Source organism: Mandrillus leucophaeus, unplaced genomic scaffold (assembly GCF_000951045.1).
Source record: "Mandrillus leucophaeus isolate KB7577 unplaced genomic scaffold, Mleu.le_1.0 Scaffold256, whole genome shotgun sequence".
NCBI lineage: Eukaryota > Metazoa > Chordata > Mammalia > Primates > Cercopithecidae > Mandrillus > Mandrillus leucophaeus.
In genome coordinates, this window is record NW_012102654.1 from 3,438,371 (window position 1) to 3,462,261 (window position 23,891).

Here is a 23,891-nt window from a genome sequence, read left to right on the forward strand (position 1 = left end):
CTTTAAGAATGTTGAATATTGGCCCCCACTCTCTTCTGGCTAGTAGAGTTTCTGCCAAGAGATCTGCTGTTAGTCTGATGGGCTTCCCTTTGTAGGTAATGCGACCTTTCTCTCTCTTAACATTTTTTCTTTCATTTCAACTTTGGTGAATCTGACAATTATGTGTCTTGAAGTTGCTCTTCTCGAGGAGTATCTTTGCGGCATTCTCTGTCTTTCCTGAATTTGAATGTTGCCCTGCCTTGCTAGGTTGGGGAAGTTCTCCTGGATAATATCCTACAGAGTGTTTTCCAACTTGGTTCCATTCTCCCTGTCACTTTCAGGTACATGAATCAGACGTACATTTGGTCTTTTCACATAATCCCATATTTCTTGGAGGCTTTGTTTGTTTCTTTTTACTCTTTTTTCTCTAAACTTCTCTTCTTGCTTCATGTCATTCATTTGATCTTCGATCTCTGATACTCTTTCTTCCAGTTGGTCGAGTCAGTTACTGAAGCTTGCGCATTTGTCACGTAGTTCTCGTGTCATGGTTTTCATCTCTATCAGGTCATTTATGGACTTCTCTGCATTGGTTATTCTAGTTATCCATTTGTCAAATCTTTTTTCAAGGTTTTTAGTTTCTTTGCACTGGGTTCGTAGTTCTTCATGTAGCTCTGAGAAATTTGATCGACTGAAGCCTTCTTCTCTCAACTCGTCAAAGTCATTCTCTGTCCAGCTTTGTTCTGTTGCTGGCGAGGATCTGTGTTCCTTTGGAGGGGGAGAGGTGCTCTGATTTTTTGAATTTTGAGCTTTTCTGCACTGCTTTTTCCCCATCTTTGTGGTTTTATCGACCTTTGGTCTTTGATGATGGTGACGTACAGATGGGGTTTTGGTGTGGATGTCCTTTCCGTTTGTTAGTTTTCCTTCTAACCGTCAGGACCCTCAGCTGCAGGTCTGTTGGAGTTTGCTTGAGGTCCACTCCAGTTAGGTTACTCCCAGTTAGGCTCTCCAGTTAGGCTACTCTGGGGTCAGGGACCCACTTGAGCAGGCAGTCTGTGCGTTCTCAGATCTCAACCTCCGTGCTGGGAGAATCACTACTCTCTTCAAAGCTGTCAGACAGGGACATTTATATCTGTAGACGTTTCTGCTGCTTTTTGTTTAGCTATGCCTTGTCCCCAGAGGTGGAGTCTACAGAGGCAGGCAGGCCTCCTTGAGCTGTGGTGGGCTCCACCCAGTTCGAGCTTCCTGGCCTCTTTGTTTACCTACTGAAGCCTAAGCAATGGCAGGCGCCCCTTCCCCAGCCTCGCTGCCACCCTGCAATTAGCTCTCAGACTGCTGTGCTAGCAATGAGGGAGGCTCTGCGGGTGTGGGATCCACCGAGCCAGGTACGGGATATAATCTCCTAGTGTGCCGTTTGCTAAGACCCTTGGTAAAGCACAGTATTATTTTCCAGGTGTTGTGTGTCATGGTTTCCCTTGGCTAGGAAAAGGAATTCCCTTCCCCCTTGTGCTTCCCAGGTGAGGCAATGCCTCGCACTGCTTTGGCTCTCACTCATTGGGCTGCACCCACTGTCCGACACGCCCCAGTGAGATGAACCCGGTACCTCAGTTGGAAATGCAGAAATCACCCATCTTCTGTGTCACTCATGCTGGGAGCTGGACGCTAGAGCTGTTCCTATTCCACCATCTTGGCGCCAACAACCCAGTATTTGGTTTTCTACTCTTGTGTTAATTCACCAAGAATAATGGCCTTCAGTTGCATCTATGTCACTGCAAAGGGCATGATTTCATTCTTTTTTTATGGCTGTGTAGTATTCCGTGGTGTATATGTACCACATTTTCTTTATCCACTCCACTGCTGAGGGACAGTTAAGTTGCTTCCATGTCTTTGTATTATGAATAGTGCTAAGCATTTATTAAATGCCCTTGGTGGAGAGTATGATGGCCAAGCAATGAATACTGAAGAATGTCAATACATGATGGCCAATTATAGGAAAACACATCTCCAAAGTATACAGAGAAAGAACGGTCATAGAGGTAAGAGGAAATGCATTATCATGGAGGTCACTGCTACTGAATGGTCAAATAAGATGAGGACTGACAAATGCCCATCACGTCCAATGACATGAAGTCATGTGGGACCTGAGAGGTTCTAGTGGAGTGGTGTGGGCAGAGTGAAGACTGGACAGGGTTTAGAAATGCTGAAGGGGAAAAACGAGTTGAGAGAAATTAAAATTGTTTTTTAAATTTTAAGTTAAATGTGATTGATTATAATTAAATGACAATCAACATGGAAAAGTCCAAGCAGATATAAATAATAATTTAATTAATTAGTTAATTGTAATAGTAAAAGGACTCTGAAAAAGTGATTAGGATGGAATCCAGAGAAGATAAAGCAACTCATTCATACAACAAATACTTACTGAGTAGCTACCACATGCCAAGAATAGTTCTAGGCAGTGGGGATACAATGGAGAATCAAATTTCCTGCCTTTATGAAACTTACATGTAGTGGAGAAGAAAGACAATCAATAAATATGTAGTCATAATATAATAAGTGCTACGAAGACAAATAAAGCAACTGAGCGGACAGACAGGGTCAGGAATACCACTTTAGGCAACTGTGCCCTGGTCTGAGCAAAAGGAGACACCTTTTGTAAGAAACCGTATGGACAGCTAACCATTCTGCTAGTAGAACTTCCCTCTGAGAGTGAAAGAATGGGAAGGGGAAGAGAGTTCTCATCCAGTTCTCATCACCCAGGAAATTCATGACCCCACAGAGCAGGTTGGGCTCCCTTTTGGAATCTCTCATGGTATCTTAGACTTCATTTTTTAAGTAATTATCCTAAATATATGTACTTGTTTTCTAATCACAGGTGTAATTAAATCTTCATCTGTGTGATATCTTTCTCCCTGATGGACTGTAAGTTTCATGAGGGAAAGTAGGTTGTTCTGTTCATCTCTAAATCCTCTGGTCCAGAACAGTGCAGATTTTTAATAAACATCAAAAAACAAACATTTTGCTCTTTGGGGGAAAAAGACAATAATATCAGGCTATTTTATTAGGAAATAACCAATTGTCATGTAATTAAGCTCCTCCCAACCCAGTTTTTAGGCAATATCTGTGGGTGGTACATGTACTTCTTTTTTTCTTTTTCTTGTTTTTGAGATGGAGTCTCTGTTGTCCAGGTCAGAGTGCAGTGGCACGATCTCGGCTCACTGCAACCTCCACCTCCCAGGTTCAAGTGATTCTCCTGCCTCAGCTTCCCAAGTAGATGGGATTACAGGCAGCCACCACCATGTCCAGCTAATTTTTTTTTTTCCTGTATTTTTAGTAGAGATAGGGTTTCACCGTGTGGGCCAGACTGGCCTCAAACTCCTGATCTCAGGTGATCCACCTGCCTCAGCCTCCCAAGGTGCTGGGATTACAAGCCTAAGCTACTGTGCCTGGCCTGTGGGTGGCACATGTATTTCTAAATGCTGGGTGTAATTATAACTGAATTCCATCAGCTTTGCATAAAATGTAATCTGGAATTATCTCTGACCTTATCCTCACACCACCTTACTGTACCCTTTATCTCAGAAAAATCAATAGTTGATGAAAATTTTAGATGGTTCATCAGGTTATCGCTGTGAATAATCATTGTACTCAGTGATATCTTCAGGAATGACTGAGATAAACTAGAAAGCTTACCCAGCTTGCTATGCTTTTGAGCTCTTAAATCTGCTTTAGATAGCTTTTCCATATCCTATCTTGTATGTGGTGTCACTTTTTGCTACTGTAAGTACATTTGCTTCTACAAGGTAGTCACATCTTTTATAAACTGTTTCTAAATAGTAGTATGCTGGGAAACCAATTTCCTAAGGCAAAGTCTCAGTTAAGCATAAACAGTGCTATTGTAGGCCTGAGGCAATCTGTCTCATTTAAGATATGAACTTGGGCTACATATGTGGTTCTAAATCTAAGGTTGACTTGGTATGAAAATAATGCACAGAAGCCTATCGAAAAGAAATGTCAGATTCCATGCTGTTAAGTCTCTGCAAAGGCTGTTAAATAATTCTAAAATTCAATTCTTGGGCTCATCAGTTGACCATTTACCAGCTCTTATGTGATGAAAGATGAAATATACATGACTTCAGTTGTACTGAGCAGATGCAGGAACATTTTACAGAAGCTCAAAAGAAGTTATAATAAAGAAGCCAATCAATAAATCAATAGAACACTTTCCATCAACTCAGCCAAAGGAAATTATTTTGATAAAGAACATTTTTAAGGGAACAAAGCAAACTTACGACAATACACTAGGTACTAGTAACATTCATACTAATGGTATCATTTTTCAGCAAACTTAAAGCTCATTTTTTCTTTGGCTGCACCAGCACATACCTTTGAACAAGTGGCAAAGGAAGGAAATTGAGGGTAGAGGTCATGTCCAGTCCACAGTCCAACATAATGGTGGTTGATTTGAATTTGAGCACATTGCATGGTAAGGTGGGGTGCCCTGACAGGCAATACTGAAAAAAATTAAATCACTTTGATCAGTAATCAATTACAGAAGAATCCTACAAAGTAAAATGAATTAAGTAACACTGACAATCTTCTCTCATAAGACCAGAATGTTAAGTTCAGCTAACTTTCTATGTGGTTTCCTCCCTTTTACTGCTTGGGGACTAGTTTCCCCAGCTGTTCAAAATACTCAAGTCTCAGATCACGCCCGTCTGTCTTTTCACAGGGTGCCAAGCAAGCCTGGTTTTAGATGGGCCACAGTTATTCAAAATAGAAGGTTTCAAGGCTATAGTTATTCATTCTGTTCTCACAAGACACTGGTGAATTATCATCTTCCCCTTTGTATGGAAGTACTGTCTACAGCTGTGGATGTCAATGCAACTCTAAGCTAGATACTCAAACTGTGCTCTAGGTTTGGTTTTCTCCCCTTGTAAATAAGTGACCTTGCTCAAAGAGGAACTGGTTAGAAAGGTTAACTAACAAGCATGAGTAAAGGTTTATGCTCAGTCTTGTCAGAAGAAATGACTCAAAAGGACAAGTGACTTCCCTGATGTGCAGACACTAAGCAGGAGTGTGGGAACCTACTTCCAGACAAGTAGGAGTCTTTTGCCTGTGGCGGCAGAGCTCAGAAGTCAAAGGGGCACAAGCCACAATGGTGTCTTCAAAGGAGAGTGAGCACAACACATTGACCCAAAACATTTCTCATGTTCTCCTCAATGTTGTGGCAGTAACAGATCTGCCACACTGAAAATTATCTATATGGGACACGCTCTGCCACTTTTAATAACTCCATTGCTGCTCTGAAGAAAAGAAATGGAGGAAGACCCTTTCCCCAACTTTTAAAGCCCTCCCTTGAGCAACAAAGCCCAGAAAACGAAGGGAACAGTGTGTTAAATCCACTAGCAAGTCCATTCTCTCTATTTTTTTCCCCTTGGGACAGAGTCTCACTCTGTCGCCTAGGCTGGAGTGCAGTGGTGCGATCTTGGCTCACTGCAACCTCCAACTCCTTGGTTCAAGCGATTCTCCTGCCTCAGCCTCCCAAATAGCTGGGATTACAGGTGTCTGCCCCCATGCCTGGCTAATTGTTTTGTATTTTTAGTAGAGATGGGGTTTCATCATGTTGGCCAGGTTGGTCACGAACTCCTAATCTCAAGTGATCCGCCCGCCTCCTCAGCCTCCCAAAGTGCTGGGATTATAGGCGTGAGCCATGGCACCCAGCCCTCTCCTGATTTAAGCACAAGGACAGCACGAGTGGGAGTGAAGCTCCATCTATGCCCAGCCCCATATGGCTACAGTCACTTAGGCTAAGTCTTTCCAGGTATTTGTTGCTCTGTTGGTTCTATCTTTGTAGTGGATGACTTTTTCCAGAGGACATTACAGGAACTGATAATTTTTGAAAACTGCATGTTCTAAAAATGGTAAGGCCAAGAGCCAAGAAGTTGTATTTTGCAAGCTGCTTCTTCATTCCAAGTTTATGTATGATGATTACATTTTACCAAACAAAAATTCACAAGTCATGGTTTGAAAAGATGCAGGGCACTTACAATGAAAACAATACAAAGTATTTAAAATTGCAATTGTCCTGAAGAAGTCTAGGATCCATGATTTTGGTAATTACATTTTACATAAGTTCCTTCTTTGATAGGTATCAGAATTACAGAAAATTTGTTCCTCCTAATTAAGACAGAGATATTCCTATCTCTACCCTCCATCTGGTTCCCTATTGCTACTCGGTCTTTATCCCCATCTAAAAACTATTTGTTAAAGATAAACTATCTCAAAATGAACAGAAAGCATCATGTTAAACTTGCTCCAAATATAGCTAATGTTCCAGGAAAAGCTTTCCTATATTTTTCCTTTCAAAAATAAGAAAAAATCAGATATTCAGAAAAGCATGGAAGAAAATAAAACGAAATGCATATAACACTTATTTCTGAGTGGGAAGATTATTGTCCAATTTTCTTCTTTCGTCTTTCTCTATTTTCCAAAAGTTCAGCAATGAGCTTTTACTACATTTTTATAATCAGAAAAAAAAATGTGATTAAAACAAAACAGAAAATTTAGCCAGCCACGTTGAATGACAAAATTTTTATCTTCCTCCTTAACTCTAAATTATGGAGGATAAGGTACACCAGAAAACAGAAGAATATGTACAATTTTTAAAAGCTGATGCTCAAAATATTTCAGCAAAGGAAGTTCGCTGAATGACTTTACATTTGTTACTGTCGTTAAAGGCCAAAGGCCAAACAAAAGTGAGGAACGCTTTCTAACAGCTACCACCAAACGGAACAAACATTTTTAGAGCACTGATGAAAGGTGCCAGGCCCCGAGCTCATTCGCCTTATTTGTATGGATGAGAAGGTTGAGCTCTACCAAGTTTCAGCAGCTTTCCTGGGAAGAGCTGGACACACAGCGAGGTCTCTCTGACTCCAAAGATTCCACTCATGCTTCCCAAACTGCACTGCTCATCATGGGTCAACTGAGTGCACAGGAGCACAGAGTGGCTTGCCTGAGGTTCGCACACTTGTACAGGAGGCGCTTGCAAAGGGCCCAGACCTTGTGGCCTCTAGCGATGCTCTTTGGGCAATTCCAGTTTTCTGTCTCTGTCATCAAGCAGCGTATCATCTACTGAGGGTTATGAGACTAAGGCTCAAAACCAGTAAGTAATTATGGAAATAAAATTATCTACAATCGCACCAATCTGATCATTTTTATATTTCATCTTTTTTCATATTTGTAAAAGCTGTAATTTTAGTATTCATACTGCTCTGTGTGCTGCTTCAACTGTTGATGACTATGTTTTCCTCATGTTACATCACACCTCATTTTTATTGGCCTAAGTAAATATACCATGGTTTGTCTGGTCATTCATTCCCTTATTGTTGAACACTGAGGGTTGTTTCCTGTCACTCTACTATCACAAGCATGGCTGTGGTGATTACTTTAGTGCATAAGTCTTTTTCCACACTGGACTATTTTTTAAGATGATTCCCAGAAGTGGTACTAACTGGGTCAAAAGAGATGAGGATTTTACAGCTCTTTCAATCTGCTGCCAAAATGCTTTCCAAAAAGGACTGTACTTATTTACAATGTCATTGGTAATATATCAGATGATCTGTTTCACTGCTCAAACCCATGAGCATTATATTCAAAACCATGTAGAATCTGTACTGAAATGTAGTTATCACCCTAGTAGTAGCCATGTAGAAGTAATTAAATGACCCTAACCAAGGAAAGTTAACTATGTGATAAGTGGCTTTAGTTCTGAGAGGCAGTTTGGTGCAATGATATAAAGTAGGGAATTTGAAGTTAAGACTGCCTGGGCTCAAATCTTGACTGCACTCTGTGTTAACGTGTGATTTGGGGAAGTTACTTAACTTTGGACTGTAAGGTGCAGTAATAGAACCTATCCCTGTAGCAGAGTTGATGGGAGGACTAAATGAGTGGACACACTACCTGGTAAACAGTAAGTGCTTTTAGTTGCTATTAGTTACAAAATCATTAAGGGGCTGAAGAGGTCATCTAAGTTTGGATGGAGTAATTTATATTCTGCAGTGGCATTCACTAACATCTTATATATGTGCATCCCCTAAGACTAGGTGAAATGAATGAACAATTTTATAAATAGTTCCCATTTTGCTAGTCTGCTCTTCAGGAAGATAGATCCACTAGTAAGTACAGAATAAACTTTATTTTTTTCCAGCTTAACAAGCACATAGCAACGCTTTCATGTTCACTTTATTTCTACTTAATTAAAAAGCTACAGGTTTTTCTGTGATCACAATCTATAGTTGGCTCTCCATATCCATGGCTTCTGCATCCACAGATTCAACCAACTACAAATGGAACAATATCTGAAAAGAAAAAACTACAAATAATAAAATATAACAACGCAGCAAAAGTTATATAAATTTTAAAATGCAGCCTGGGCGTGGTGACTCATGCTTGTAATCCCAGCACTTTGGAAGGCCAAGGCGGTTAGATCACCTGAGGTCAGGAGTTTGAGAACAGCCTGACCAATACGGTGAAACCTCGTCTCTACTAAAGATACAAAATTAGCTGGGCATGGTGGTGAGTGCCTGTAATCCCAGCTACTTGGGAGCCTGAGGCAGGAGGATCACTTGAACCCCGGAGGCAGAGGTTGCAGCGAGCTGAGATCATGCCACTGCACTCCAGCCTGGGCAACAGAGCAAAACTCTGTCTCAAAAAAACAAACAAACAAACAAAAAGCAACGTACAACTATTTGCACAGCAATTATATTGTATTAGATGCTATCTACTGTGGGTATGGAGAGACTACTATACTATCTGTATTTCCCCGTGTGCCTTTTTTTCACAGAATAAGTGGAAACTGGTTTTGAAAGTTACATGTGGTTAAGATAAACATTATATTTTTTGAATAAAAATTTTATCAGTTATACTTAATGTATATATTTCTCATTCTGTTATTTTCATTAAAAAGCTTTTATTATGGGCAGGCATGGTAGCTCATACCTATAATCCCAGCACACTGGGAGGTCAGGGCAGGATAACTTAAGGCCAGGAGTTTGAGGCCAGTCTGGGAAACACAGTGAGACCCTGTCTGTACAAAAAATAAAAAAAAAATAGCCAGGTGTGGTGGCACACAACAGATGCCAGAAGACAATTGGAGTAGTATCTTTGGGGTTTTAGGGTAATTTGCTATCCCACAATTCCAACACCATCATTGTCGAGAAGTAAAGTTAAGAAATTTTCAGACCAATAGTAAGTAAGAATTCACTATTTCAACACCATCACTGAAGGAGGTATATTCAAGGTTATATTTCAGGAAGAAGGGAGTTGAACTCAGAAGAAATAGGATACAAGAAGGATTGGTGAGCAAATAAATTGGTTAAAATATTATTAAATAATAACTATTTTAAAAGTCAAATAATTCATTGACTCTAAAATGTGATGAAAACACATCTGTCTTTTATTTACACACCACTGAGAAAAACAGCAACAATGAGAAATAAAACACAGTGTTTTAATGATGGGACTGAACAGTGCATTATATTATTACGCTAACTTCTTTTTACTTTGAAATTCCTTTCATATAGTGCAAGAAATTTGTCATTTGTCTTCATGTGCATTAGAACGAGATAGGAAATCCCGTTGTACATATCTTGGTTATAAAACATCAAAGCTTCAACTTGGCCAGATGTGGGGCTCACGCCTGTAATCCCAACATTTTGGGAGGCTGAGGTGGGTGGATCACCTGAGTGATTAGCCCGTCATGGTGGTGTGCACTTGTAATCCCAGCTACTCGGGAGGCTGAGGCAGAAGAATAGCTTAAACCCAGGAGACGGAGGTTGCAGTGAGCTGAGATCGCACAACTGCACTCCCTCCTCAGAGACACAGCGAGACTTTGTCTCAAAAAAAAAAAAAACAAAAAAACAAAAAAACAAAGCTTCAACTTGTGGTCAGTTTTCATAGTAAAAAAAAAAAAAAATCTGAGCAAATCAGAAGAAAAAATAAAAACAAAAAATCATAATAACTAAAACTTAAAAATCAAGAAATAACAGTATAATCATACTATTGAAAAATATAATGGTAACTAGCAGAGTCAAAAAAGTTGTCTCTTACATTTGGGAACTGGGGACTGAGAGTTTTTCCAGTTTGTAAAACTATTTGATTCATTTTTAACTGTGCATATATAAAATTTTATTTTAAAAAAACCACATTAGACAATGATTCATCAAATGAAAAAAAAATGGATGTATCTATATGATTTAGAAATAAACCTAGAAAGCTATTTAGAAATAGCCCAGCTACTTGGGAGGTTGAGGCAAGAGGATTGCTCACACCCTGAAACTGAAGGCTACAGTGTGCTGTGATCATGCCACTGCACTCCAGCCTGGGCAACAGAGCTAGACCCCATTTCTAAAAAAAATTAGTAAAATTTTTAAAAGCCTGGAAATAGATTTTAAGACAAAGATTATTATATAATGATAAATAGTTCACTGGTAATATATAATAATTGTGATCCTTATGCACAAGCAATGTAGCCTCAAAATACATGAAGTGAAATTTGATAGAATTCCAAAGATTTCAAGGGGAGAAACCTGCTGCCAGTCTAGCTGTTTTAAGCTGCTATTAAAATATTCTCTTTGTTGTTGGTGCTCTGATTTTTCAAACACAGGTATGAGGTATAACTTACTTTCCTTTTGGTTTACGCTTCTAACACATAAGAACTCGTCTTTCACAACTGTGAAAAATACTGTCAGCCATGATCACTTTGAATATGGCCTCTCTCCATTCTTTCTAGTTTCTACTTCTGGAATGCCTATTACATACATGTGGTAATGTTTCATTTTACTCCCCCTTCCCTGTTTATCCTTTCATTTTTTTTTTGCTATGTATAGTGCATGCTGGGTATTTTCTTCAGAGTTATCTTACATTTTGCTAATTCTTTCTTTAGTGGTGTCAAATCTGCTATTTAATCAATGGGTTAAATACTGAAATTTTCTTCCCAGTGACTATGTTTCTGAAATCTAGTAAGTCCTCTTTCCTTATTAAAAACAGCATCTTATTATTTTCAAAGGTTTGGATTCTTTCATACATGCCTTTAAATCACTTTCACATATTACAGAGTCTCCATGTTACACGATTTTCTGAAGTTCTTGGTAGTCTTATTATGTCTATTCATCCTTACTCATGATGGATTTCAGATCCTTGAACAGTTTGCATGGTGAGCTCATTTTTGGTAGGGCTTTGTGGGAATTCTGTGGGAACTCTATGAGGAATGGGTTGAGGCGGGTCCCCAATAAATGTCACCATTTTGAGACCATTTTATGTTGATTTCTCAACTTAAATATCTGTACTGTAAGGGGAGCATACACATCAGACTCTCAACACTCTCAAAACACTGGCCCAAGCTCCTTGCAGAGAGGAGCTTCCTTACAGACCCCAGGAGCAAGCAAATGAAATTTTTCTAGTACTCCCTTCACTGATGTATATAGTCCTTGGGAGTTTCTTGATTATCAATCTTGAAATATGCATTTTGAATGTCACATTTATTACTAACAAGATTAAATCATATTGTGCTAAGGTTTCAGCAAATCTAATACTTCAAAAATCTGCTGGCTGGGTGCGGTGGCTCACGCCTGTAATCCCAGCACTTTCAGAGGCCGAGGCGGGCGGATCACGAGGTCAGGAGATCGAGACCATCCTGGCTAACACAGTAGTACTCCATCTCTACTAAAAAGACAAAAAATTAACCGGGCGTGGTGGCGGTTGCCTGTAGTCCTGGCTACTCGGGAGGCTGAGGCAGGAGACTGGTTGTGAACCTGGGAGGCGGAGCTTGCAGTGAGCCAAGATCCTGCCACTGCACTCCAGCCTGGGCAACAGAGCTAAACTCTGTCAAAAAAAAAAAAAAAAGAAAAGAAAAGAAAAAAGAAAAAGAAACAATCTGCTTTCCAGCTGGGCGTGGTGGCTCACGCCTGTAATCCTAGCACTTTGGGAGGCCGAGGGTGGATTCCCTGAGCTCAGGAACTGGAGACCAACCTGGGCAACATGGTGAAACCTCATCTCTACTAAAATATAAGACATTAGGCCAGGAGCGGTGGCTCATGCCTGTAATCGAAGTATTTTGGGAGGCCAAGGCGGGTGGATCACTTGAGGTCAGGAGGAGTTCAAGACCAGCCAGCCTGGCCAACATGGTGAAACCCTGTCTCAACTAAAAAAACAAAAATTAGCTGGGCGTCGTGGCATGCGCCTCTAATCCCAGTTACTTGGGAGGCTGAGGCAGAAGAATTGCTTGAACCCAGGGGGCGGAGTTTGCAGTAAGTGGAGATCGCACCACTGCACTCCAGCCTGAGTGACAGAGTAAGACTCTGTCTACAAAAAAAACAAAAACAAAAAAAACTAGCTGGGCATGGTGGCGAGCACCTGTAATCCCAGCTACTCGGGAGGCTGAGACAGGAGAGTCACTTGAACCTGGGAGGCGGAGGTTGCAGTGAGCCGAGATAAAAAAAAAAAAAAAAAAAAAGGCTATACAAACAAAATGACAGCCAGCCAACATAATCTCACAAAAATCTTTAAAAGCAGTATGAAATACTGTGAACTTCATTAAAAAAAATTGGCAAATTAGTAAATTTGGCAATTTGGTCATAGGACAAATTGAATTTTAGTGAACTGACTTTGGGTAACAAGTCGGTTTTTTTTTTTTTGCAAAAAGAACCATAGTCTAAAACATCATCTATGTTCTTTTCCCTAGTCTTGTTTAAAGTAATTACAATATGCATAGTTATTATGCTATGGTGTTTATTAGGTATCAGGTACTACTCTGTAAGAACTTTATATTTTAACTCTTACAATCCTCCCAAGAATGCCATGAGGTAGGAATTATTTTCTCATTTTACAGATGAAAGAAATGAGGCACAGAAAGTATAAAACTTTCACATGATCTCAATGTTCTAAGAAAATGTGCCAGGACTTGAACCTGGACAGTGAGCTCTGGAATCAGTACAGTTAGCCAACACAGCATACACACCGTGTTACACAGTATGAAAGGCATTGTCAGAGACCTAAAGAATTATTATTTTTTGCAGAGATGGTATACTCTAAAAGGCCTTATTTTGAATTGGTAAGAATGCAGATGAGTTTATAATCTGGTTCTGAACAAAGAGAATTAGTTAGCTGACTGATGCAATAAAGCAAAGGTCCCAAGTAAATTAAATTATTAAATTGCCCTGCAATCCATTATAAGCAGTAATTTTCTTTCGTTGGTTTCCTTTCCATTCAAAAAGAGTGAGAAGATTCTCTTACTGTAAAGTAGTTTTGCTGCTGAGACTGCCTTTAATTATCTATACTGTAACCTATAACTTCTAGGCTGAATTGATGCCAATAGCTCTTACTCTTGCTTGAGAGAACTGCACAGTCATAAAGAAACTGTTTTTTTTTTTTTTAAATAGGCAATAGTGTTAATGAAATAAGTTGTAAATGACATCACCAATTTTTTCCATTTTCTATTTAACCAACCCATGTATCACATCATCCAATATCTCATTTGATGTCAGCATAAAGTATTAGTTCTAACTTTGCTGATACATTGATATTAGCCTGAATGAATCCCTAAATTCTGTGGGTCTCAAATATCTTTATCTGACAAATGAGGAGATTTAACTAGATTATTTTAAGCTTTCTTTTAACACACAAATGTTGTTTCTCATTATTCCACCATTTCACTAGGTCAATCAAAACTCCTCTTTTATATAACCTGTCACCAACACATGTTTGTGACATTGTACTCTTTACAACTGACTTTCTGGGCCGGACGCGGTGGCTCATGGCTGTAATCCCAGCACTTTGGGAGGCCGAGGTGGGAGGATCACCTGAGGCCAGGAGTTCAAGACCAGCCTGGCCAACATGGTAAAACCCCGTCTCTACTAAAAATACAAAACTTAGCTGGGCTTGGTGGCGTGTGCCTTTAATCCCAGCTACTTGGGAGACTGAGGCAGGAGAATAGCTTGAGGCAGTGGAGGTTGCAGTGAGCCGAGATCACATCATTGCACTTCATCCTGGACTACAGAATGAGGCTTCTGTCTCAAAAAAAAAAAAAAAAAATTGACTTTCTGAAAATGTAAAAAACTATACAATGCACAAGCTGGAACTAATTTCAAGATCATCTAGTCTAAATGCTTCCTTTTAAAAAAATCTTTTATTATTTTCTTTTTAAAGTTTAAAATAGAGATGGGGTTTTGCCATGTTGCCCAGGCTGCTGTTGAACTTCTGGGCTCCAGCGAGTGATCCACCAGCCTTGGCCTCCCAAAGTGCTGGGATTACAGGCGTGAGCCACCATGCCCAGCCTAAATATTTCTTTTAGAAACAAGGAACCCTGTTCTTCCAGAGCTTGTAAACTCTTCTCTTCTCCAACACATCCAAGTATTAACATTCACTGCCATCAGTAAATGCAGCTTACTAGGAGACACTCCATGGCCTAACAGGGCATATAAGGTTCCCAGAGGGACAGGGAGCGTCTCTACCTTGTATTACCCCATTCTGAGATGCTAGCTTCCACTGAGGCAAATTTGCCTAATTTGGAGGCAAATTACCCCTGCTAGGAATTTTGGGCCAGGCCCTCCAATAATCAGAGTTCTATAAATACATTTCAATTTTATTTGGTAATCTTTCACTTTCTTCCACTTTGTGTCTTGATTCCATCTCGCAGGAGAGCTGTTAAATGTGCCAATCATACTCACTGTCAAAGTGACTACACAGCTGGATAAAAGAGAAGGATAATTTTCCACTTGTGCAGAAAATCTGTAGCATGCATGGTGAACACAGAAAAGCCACTTTCTGGTTGAAGAGTGGCTAGATATCACACACAGCTGAGTAACTGCCACTTAGGGTTGCTCCCTCACGCTCATCCTTGGCTTTCCATGAAAACGAGACAAGCAGCAGAGGGTGGTCATAAAAAGCAAAATTTCCGCAACAGAAGCACAGGAAGGGTGGAAATGTTGATAGTAAACCATTAAGGGTAAGGGAAGGAAAACAGGTAGGGGCTGCCTTTGGAACCAACATTGTTGGCTATCTGGAACCAGCACTTAATACACGTTAAAAAGTAATTATAGTTGATGAAAAAAAGTTCATGGAACTATATATGTGACACTGTTTGTTATATATATGTATATATGTATGTATGTATAAAAGACTGTAAGCACACACACCAAACTGATAGAAGTGGTTACCACAGGGGAGAGTGGTTGACCATACTGGAACTCTCACTTTCTACTTAGATACTTCTGTATCCTTGACTACTACTACTTTTAAACATTAACCAGAATTTTTTTTTTTTTAAAGAAATCAGAAAAACCTCTTTTCTCTCTCTTTTTTTTTTGAATAGTCACTACCAAAGAAGTTTCTATTGGCAACAAAGTTTTTAAGGACAATATAATTTATACAAATTGCTGAAAATGTGCAACAATGACAACTGGCAAGAAAAATGGTTAATGAAATGGTAAAACTTGTACATGGCTAGAGGATCAGCATCAAGAAGGGAGACTTATTAGTGTAATGTTAATTCAAGAGTAAGCTAAGAATTTATTCTAGCATGTTAGAAATACGCTTTTTTTCTCTCTCTCTTCAAACCACATATAAATGCAATGGTTCAAGTTTCAAGGTTTAGACAAATCTGGACATCACAATCAATCAGAAAGCATGGAGCAGAAATACCATGGATACTAGGGAGTTCCTGATCACAATTGTGAAGACAATCAGGAAGGGGTTCCCTAACTTAACAGACTTTCAATGCAGACAAGAGTGTTTTATATTTAGGGGAAGATGCCTGGTATAATACATTTCAGCAAGAAGGAGAGCACGCCTAGTTTCAATCTTTGAACAAATATGCTGCTGGGTGGATCAAGAGTTGGGGGTGGGGAGAAGTTTACGCCCCTTTAGTCACTTCAGTTTTTCAAAGAAATGGATTGCCAAACAGCTTTTGATAAATTGAGTAAGTTTTTAAAGACAGCGAACATTTATTAATCACTGACTTCATGCTGGATTATTCGCATGCATTTATGTATGCACAAAAACCAGGCTGACTGGCTAAGTACTAGGGCCGAGAAAAGGCTTTTCAATGGAAAAACTTCTTACTAGTCACATCATAATAAATTAGGAGTCAGCAAAGGAAAGAGCTTCCATTTGCCTCTACCATTTGGTAGAGACTTTGGGAGAGAACGGAAGCAGTAGCTTCTTTACTAACGTATGCTGATCCTATAGATTAGGCAGAAGGGAGAGCCATACTTACTGGAGGAACTAGTTAAGTTTTGATTTTCAGTTTACCTTGGTCCATGATAAAATACTTCTTTGAAAATCTTTATTATGGAATCTAAGCAAGGAGATTCTAAAATTTTAGCGAAATATTTAATATAATTTTTGGGGTAGGAGATAATTTTTTTTTGAGACAGGGTCTCACTCTGTTGCCCAGGCTGGAGTGCAGTGGTGTGATCATGGCTCGCCACAGTCTCAATCTTCTGGGCTCAAGCAATCCTCCCACACCTCAGCCTCCTGAGTAGCTGGGACTACAGAAGCAAGCCATTATGCCTGGCAAATTTTTGTATTTTTTTGTAGAGAGGAAGTCTCACTATGTTGCCCAGGCTGGTCCTGAACTCCTGGGCTCAAGCGATCCGCCCACCCTGGCCTTCCAAAATGCTGGGATTACAGGTGTGAGCCATCAGGCCTGACCCAGGAAATAACTTTTAAGGCATGATCCTAAAGTCATGATCCTGGGAGAAAACACTGATAGATTGGATTACTTATACTAAAGACTTTTCTATGAGAAAAACTACTTTGAATAAAGTAAAAGATTATCTGGGAAAATAGTATTTATAAAACCAAGACAAAAAATTGATACCCTTAATATATAAAGAGCACTAACAAATGAGTAAGAAAAAGACAAAGATTCCAACAGAAAAATGTGCAAAAAGCACAGTTAATTCATGAAATACAAATGAGTGAAAAAACATATGCAAAGATGTAACAGAAATGCAAAGCAGAAACCCAGAAGAAATAAAAGTGTAATTTAAAACTATACTGAGATAAAATGCCCAGTCCATACATTGGCAAAGAAGCTAAAGATGAGGTTGTGGGGAAATGGAAACTCTTATTTACTCTATGGGTAAAAACTAAAGCAGTCCTGAAGAGCAATATTGCATCAAAGTTTAAAATGTGCATGTATAGTCTTTGAACAAGAAATTCCACTTAGGAATTTACAATAAGCAAATACAGTAACTAGATGGGTGCAAAAAATATAAACAATATGTTTTCATCAGCACTGTGCAGGACAGTAGGGAATAAAACCCAAAATGTTCAACAGCATAATACGTCCATACAATGTTATATTGTAAACATATTTAAAATGAACTATATAAATGTTCCAAATGAAAAAGCTTATGACCATTGTCTCTCATTATCTATATGTCTCTTCTCCTTTTAAATTAGAATCCATGTCTCAGTTGTAATTATGGCCACCTGGAACAAAAACTATTTGCTAGACTTGACTGCAACTAGATGTAGCCATGTAAGAAAATGCTGGTCAGGAAGGTATAAATAGAAGTAGCGTAAGCAACTTCGAGAAAGTATCAAAGGGAGAGGACATGCCTTTCTTTGTCCCTTCCTCCTTCCTACTGGTTAGAATAGGGATATAATGGCCTGAGCTGGTAGTCATATTGGATCACAAAGAGGAAGTCATGGATTACAGATGGTGGAGCTACAAGCTATCAGGAGAGCCTGGACCTGCCACAACAGCCCTGGATTATTTAACTCAGCACATCATTTACACAAGAGAGATGTAAACATTTATCCTGTTTAAGCCACCATTACTTCAGGCTTTCTGTCACTCAGAGCTGAATCTAATCCTAACTGGTGTACAGCTTTAGGGTGACTCATACAGAAGTTATCACTGTACACACCTATCATAGCAGGTATACCATAATGACTGATTATTTGAGGTGGTGAGATTACAGGTGATTTTTATTATTTTCTTTATACTTCTCAGGATTCAGAAGTATATTCTGAAAATTTTTTCTTACATCAATACGTACTGATTCTGTAATAGTTATTTTTATTTTGAGAAGTTTTCTAAAAATGTGTTAAAAAAAATAGAAGCTTTCTTTTACTTAGTTCCTTGAAAGAACTCTCTTTAGTCAGATTGATTTCTTTTGAAAAACAACTATATTGCCTGACAGTTTCCCACTGAATCTCAGCAGCCTGCCAGGCACACAAATAGATTTTACTAGGCTGAATTTCTTAAGGTTTCCTGAAGAACCCCACATAAAGATGGTAATTTATCTTTATGGATAGATTTTCCATAATGGATTTATGGATGAATTTACAGATGAAAGGCAGTTTGCCAGTCCTCTACCAAGTTGCTATTTGCAGATAGGTGACATATTCAACAATTTCACCCTTTAAAACTTTCAGGTCAGCATAATGTTGAATTAAAGAAGTCAGACACAAATGAGACATAAGGTATAGTTCCATTTAAACGAAGTTCAAGAATAGGCAAATGGGAGACGCAGTGATTTAAGTCAGAATAGTGATTAACTGGAGGGAAAGTTATTGACTGGGAAGGAAACAAAGTTGGTGGAAATGTTCTGGATCTTAATTTTGATCATGAATACATGGATGCATATATAGGTAAAAATTAATCAAGCTGTACGTATGCTTGAAGTTTATGCTAGCTGAACTGAATGAAAAGTATACCTAAAACCAAACAAGCACCCTGTGGACCGCAACATACTTTCTAGTAATTTGTCTATACTCAACATGTTGATGTGACTGAGAATACATACTTACCAGTTCTGGAAGAAGAGGATACCCCCTGCTCACTATCTCTTCCTCAACAGAGATGAAAGTCAAGGAATTCTTTAAGGTTTCTGTTCCCTCCTTATTCACATCTGGGCATTCTTCTCATACTGTATCATCAACTGGTCCCACTGATTGTTGGGATGCCTTTTGCCCTCTGGTGTATTTGTGAATTCTGTTACTGCTTCCGAGGTCTTCTGTAAAGTGCTAAAAAATATTTTCTCTCCTATGTAGGTAATTCTGACTTGGAATTTGCTTTGATGCATTTGCTAAGCTCCCTAATTCTTCCTGTTTTGATTATATGTCACTTTCCTAAATATTTTCTGTAACTGCAATGAAGTCATATTTTTTGATTTCACATTCCAGTTTTTCTTAATTGTGTGAAATAAAGCTCTTTTAACTCCTTGGTCCCAGATTTCCAAAGGGAAAAAAATTAAAGGCTCTACATGTTTACAAATTCTTACTTTAAACTCTTTTTTTTTTTTCCGCTCAGGCTGGAGTGCAGTGGCGCGATCTTGGCTCACTGCAAGCTCCACCTCCCAGGTTCACGCCATTCTCCTGCCTCAGCCTCCCGAGTAGCTGGACTACAGGCGCCCACCACCACGCCTGGCTAATTTTTTGTATTTTTGGTTTTTTAGTAGAGATGGGGTTTCACTGTGTTAGCCAGGATGGTCTCGATCTCCTGACCTCGTGATCCGCCTGCCTCAGCTTCCCAAAGTGCTGGGATTACAGGCATGAGTCACTGTGCCTGGCCACTTTAAACTCTTAAATTTCCTTCAAACTTTTTCTGGAAAACAGAAAACCTCCACAATCCTTACTCTTTACTGTCCAAACCACTCAGCTTTGTAGTTAAAACCCACCATGCTTTTGCTTCAATTTGCCTAACTTCCCCTTCCAATACACTTATTAGGTCTGCCCCTCCCCCACTTATAGTGATCTACTGTTGCCATCAAATACACAAATCTGTCAGATGTTAATAACATATATAATGAAACTAATTCATGAGTAGCTGTATTAGTCCATTTTCACACTGCTGATAAAGACATACCTGAGACTGGGCAGTTTACAAAAGAAAGAGGACTTACAGTTCCACGTGGCTGAGGAGGCCTCACAATCATTATGTAATGCAGAGGGGAGCAAGTCACATCTTACATGGATGGCAGCAGGCAAAGAGAGAGCTTGTGCAGGGAGACTCCCATTTTTAAAACTATCACATCTTGTGAGACACATTCACTATCATGAGAACAGCTTGGGAAGGACCCACCCCCATGATTCAACCATCTCCCACCAGTCCCTCCCACAACACGCGGGGATTATGGGAGCTACAAGATGAGATTTGCGTGGAGACACAGATCCAACCACATCAGTAGTCGATATTCTGAACTATCCAAATAGGAAGATGTCACCAGGGGGAAATAAGTCCATTTTTGTACACACTGCTACAGGGCACTACAAAGCAAAAAATACAAAATAAATTGTACACATACATTATTGGGGAAATGGAACTTCTCCAAATTATTTTTACTTTAACTGTTCCTTCTACTTGGAATAAGACAAAACACTCCTTCTTGAACATATTTATCAAAGTACTTTTCAAGGTCAGTTCGGATTTTGCCTCTCTAGGGAACTGTGATTCTCCCAATGGAATTCATCTTTTTTTCTTTCCTTCAACTTTTAAGTTCAGGGGTACATGTATAGGATGTGAAGGTTTGTTACATAAGTAAATGTGTGCCATCGTGGTTTGCTGCACCTATCAACCCATCACCTAGGTATTAAGCCCAGCATCCATTAGCTATTCTTCCTGATGCTCTCCCTCCCGCTACCTACCTGATGAGATTAATCTTCCATAATCTTAATCTTACATAGGTAGGTCCCTACTGCCTGTATCAAAGGCTATCATCAAAATGTTATATTCTCAATCACATACATTGAATATACACAGTTTGTTCAATAGTAACTGATAGGTAGGATCTATGTCTTATTCATCTTTATGTCTCAGAGCACTGAGAATATTTTATACGAGATAGACATTTAATAACATTTGTTCAATCGTATAGCCAAACAATGGATTTTTGTTATTGCTTCTCTTATCTGTTAGCTGTAACTATCACAGTCATCAACATAATCATCAACAGTTTCTTCCTACTGGATACATAGCTTCAATCAAAAACCATTTAAAAATAAGCCACCACCTACGGCTCTGAGCCCCTTTGTGTTTCTACAGAGATTTTTTTTTGTGGGGGTGTGTGTGAGTGGCCATTGTGTTTATTTTAACAGATTGATTGTTTACATTTCTTGGGTTTATCAGGCCTCTCTCTCAAGTACAGAGAAACTATTTCTGGCTGTTCTGTTTTCCAAGGAAACCTTGCAATTTTCTTTTAAGGTCATAGAAATCTATTACTCATTTCTTCCCTGTGTTTTGTCTAGGATCATGTGTAGCAATCTATTACTTCCATAAGTCTGCTATGCACCACCTAAGACTTTAAGTTATAAAATCCATTGTTTACTCAAAAGTCTGGAAAGGGCTTACAAGATATAATTAACTGCCTAGGACACACAATAAAACACAAATATATTTTCTCTTTAGAAAAATAACTTATTGTTAGGCTATGTAAAAGAATCTCACTTTACTAATGACTAGAAAATTATGGACCAAGAAAGCAGCCAGCTACAGCATGTAAATTGAAATATATAAAAATTTCAAGCCAAAAGTCAGTATGCCCACTCTAATCAGAAACAGAGATGCCTACCACCAAAACTCCTATTCCAAATCATTCTGTACGTGTAAGCCACTGCAATTACATCAGAGAAAGAAATGAAGTGTAAAAAAAATCTGCAAAGTTATGCACCTGGAAACCCCATGAGAATCAACTGGAAAAGGCATTAAAAATTAAAATTCAGCAAGGGGCCTGTGTAGTGAACACAAGAAATAAATAGCCTTCTTAGATGAAAACCACACAGGAAAAGATTTCAGTTTCAGTAACAATCAAAAAGATAAAGTATTTAGATATAGATTTAACAAGAAATATCTAAAAGCTATATTAACAAAAGGTTTTAAAATGCTACAAAGAAACATTTAAACAAAGATTTAAATAAAGGAAAAGATGTCTTATTCTTAGACTCAATGATATAGTAAAATAAATTAGTCAATTCTCTTCTTAAATTTTATAAATTCAACCTGATCCCAATAAAATTACAAAAAATATTTTACCAGGAACTAATAATTGTAAATTTATACGAAATGTAAAAATCTAAGTTTTATACAAAAAAATAAATGTCTGGGAGCAGCCTGGAAAATTCTGAGACATAGGGCAATGAACAGGAACAAATACTATAAGATATTAAAATATACTCCAGAACTACATAAGGTAAAACAGTTTACTACTGGAATACTAATAGATCAAGAGGAAGATAACTGAGCAGGAAACGGAAATACAAATGCTTTTATAAATATATAAAAATATGCTCCACATTGCATACATATGAGAAAAATCAAATTTAAAATATAATGATATAATATTTTTTCACTTTTCAGTGAGAAAAAAACAAGTTTGATCATTACATTGTAGTGGTAAGCATTAGGATATGCTACTGGCAACTGCAATTTGATAAATCTCTATGGGAGCATTTTTGCAATAAACCTTAATAAAAAATGCATATGCCCTTTGAACTATCAATTTCACCAGTAGAAATGTATGCTATAGATGTACTTCCTAAGAGGTTCACAAAGGAGATAATCTGTAAAACATGAGTTGTAATTGCAAGAGACTGGAAACAATTAATGTTCATTGATAGAAGTTTTGTTAGATAAATTATGGTATATTTAAACAACAGAACATTATGCAACTGGTTTTTCTTTTAGCAACAATATGAATGCATTTTTGAGATATATTGACACTAGTTTCATAATTATGTTTTAAATCAGCAACAAAACCATGCCCTAAACTTTAATCATGAATGATTTTTAAAATAGCTGGGGAAGGGTATAGGTGGTGGAATGATATCTTTCAGGCAAATACCCACAATTCTAAATTCTTCCTACAAGCAATGAAAATAAAAAGTGTGTCAGAAATATTTTCTAAAAATATTTGAGAGCAGTATTGAAAATATTTCATTGTTCAGAAGAAAAGTATCTTGAAACCAAAAGAACTAGGATCTTGTTAAATGCAGATTCTGTTCATTAGGTATGGGTATGCAGTCTTATAAAATGAAGTCGTTCTAGATATTTATATGAAATAATCTTAAAGACACATCTCTAACTTAAAAAAGAAAAAGCGATATGCCAAACCAATGTGGATAATATCTCACTATTTTTGTCAAAAATAAAATAGGGATGAAAACTATATATATGCATGAAAATCCACAGAATATCTTTGAAAAATACAAAGCAAACTGATAACTGAGATTGCTCCTGGAAAGGAGGATAAGGAGTGAAAGAGTGGGAGGGAATCATTTCACTGTTTCTGTTTTCCTGACTTAGGGTTTCACTCTGTTGCCCAGTCTGGAGTGCAGTGGAGCGATCATGGTTAACTGTAGCCTTGACCTCCTGGGCTCAAGTGGACCTCCTACCTCAGGCTCTTGAGTAGCTGGGACTACAGGTGCGTGCCACCACATCCAGTTAAAAATATATATATATATATTTTGTTCTGTAGAGACAGGGTCTGACTGTGTTACCCAGGCTGGACTCAAATTTGTGGGCTCAAGTGATCTTCCTGCCTTGGCCTCCCAAAGTGCTGGGATTACAGGTGTCAGTCACTGTGCCTGGCCTTCACTGTTTTTTTTTTTTTTTTTAAGTAAAGTATACTTTAAAAATGTTGGGCTGGGTGTGGTGGCTCACGCCTCTAATCCCAGCACTCTGGGAGGCCGACATGGGCGGATGACGAGATCAGGAGATAGAGACCATCCTGGCTAATACTGTGAAACTCCGTTTCTACTAAAAATACAGACTTCATGTCTAAAACACCAAAAGCAACGGCAACAAAAGCCAAACTTGACAAATGGGATCTAATTAAACTAAAGAGCTTCTGCACAGCAAAAGAAACTACCATCAGAGTGAACAGGCAACCTACAGAATGGGAGAAAAT

At 38.6% G+C, this 23,891-nt stretch overlaps 1 protein-coding gene across 3 annotated transcripts in view; it reads right to left on the minus strand.

Annotated features, from left to right (window-relative positions):
• The window catches only part of INTS9 (integrator complex subunit 9), a 130,186-nt gene that overhangs the window by 94,776 nt on the left and 11,519 nt on the right, over positions 1-23,891 (minus strand). For 2 of the 3 annotated variants that reach the window (XM_011983905.1, XM_011983904.1), the window contains exon 2: positions 4,363-4,490. The exons of the other annotated variant lie outside the window; for it this stretch is intronic. In XM_011983905.1, the coding sequence (XP_011839295.1) occupies positions 4,363-4,490 (128 nt within the window). The remainder of the gene's footprint in view (positions 1-4,362; positions 4,491-23,891) is intronic. 3 annotated transcript variants of the gene reach the window in all.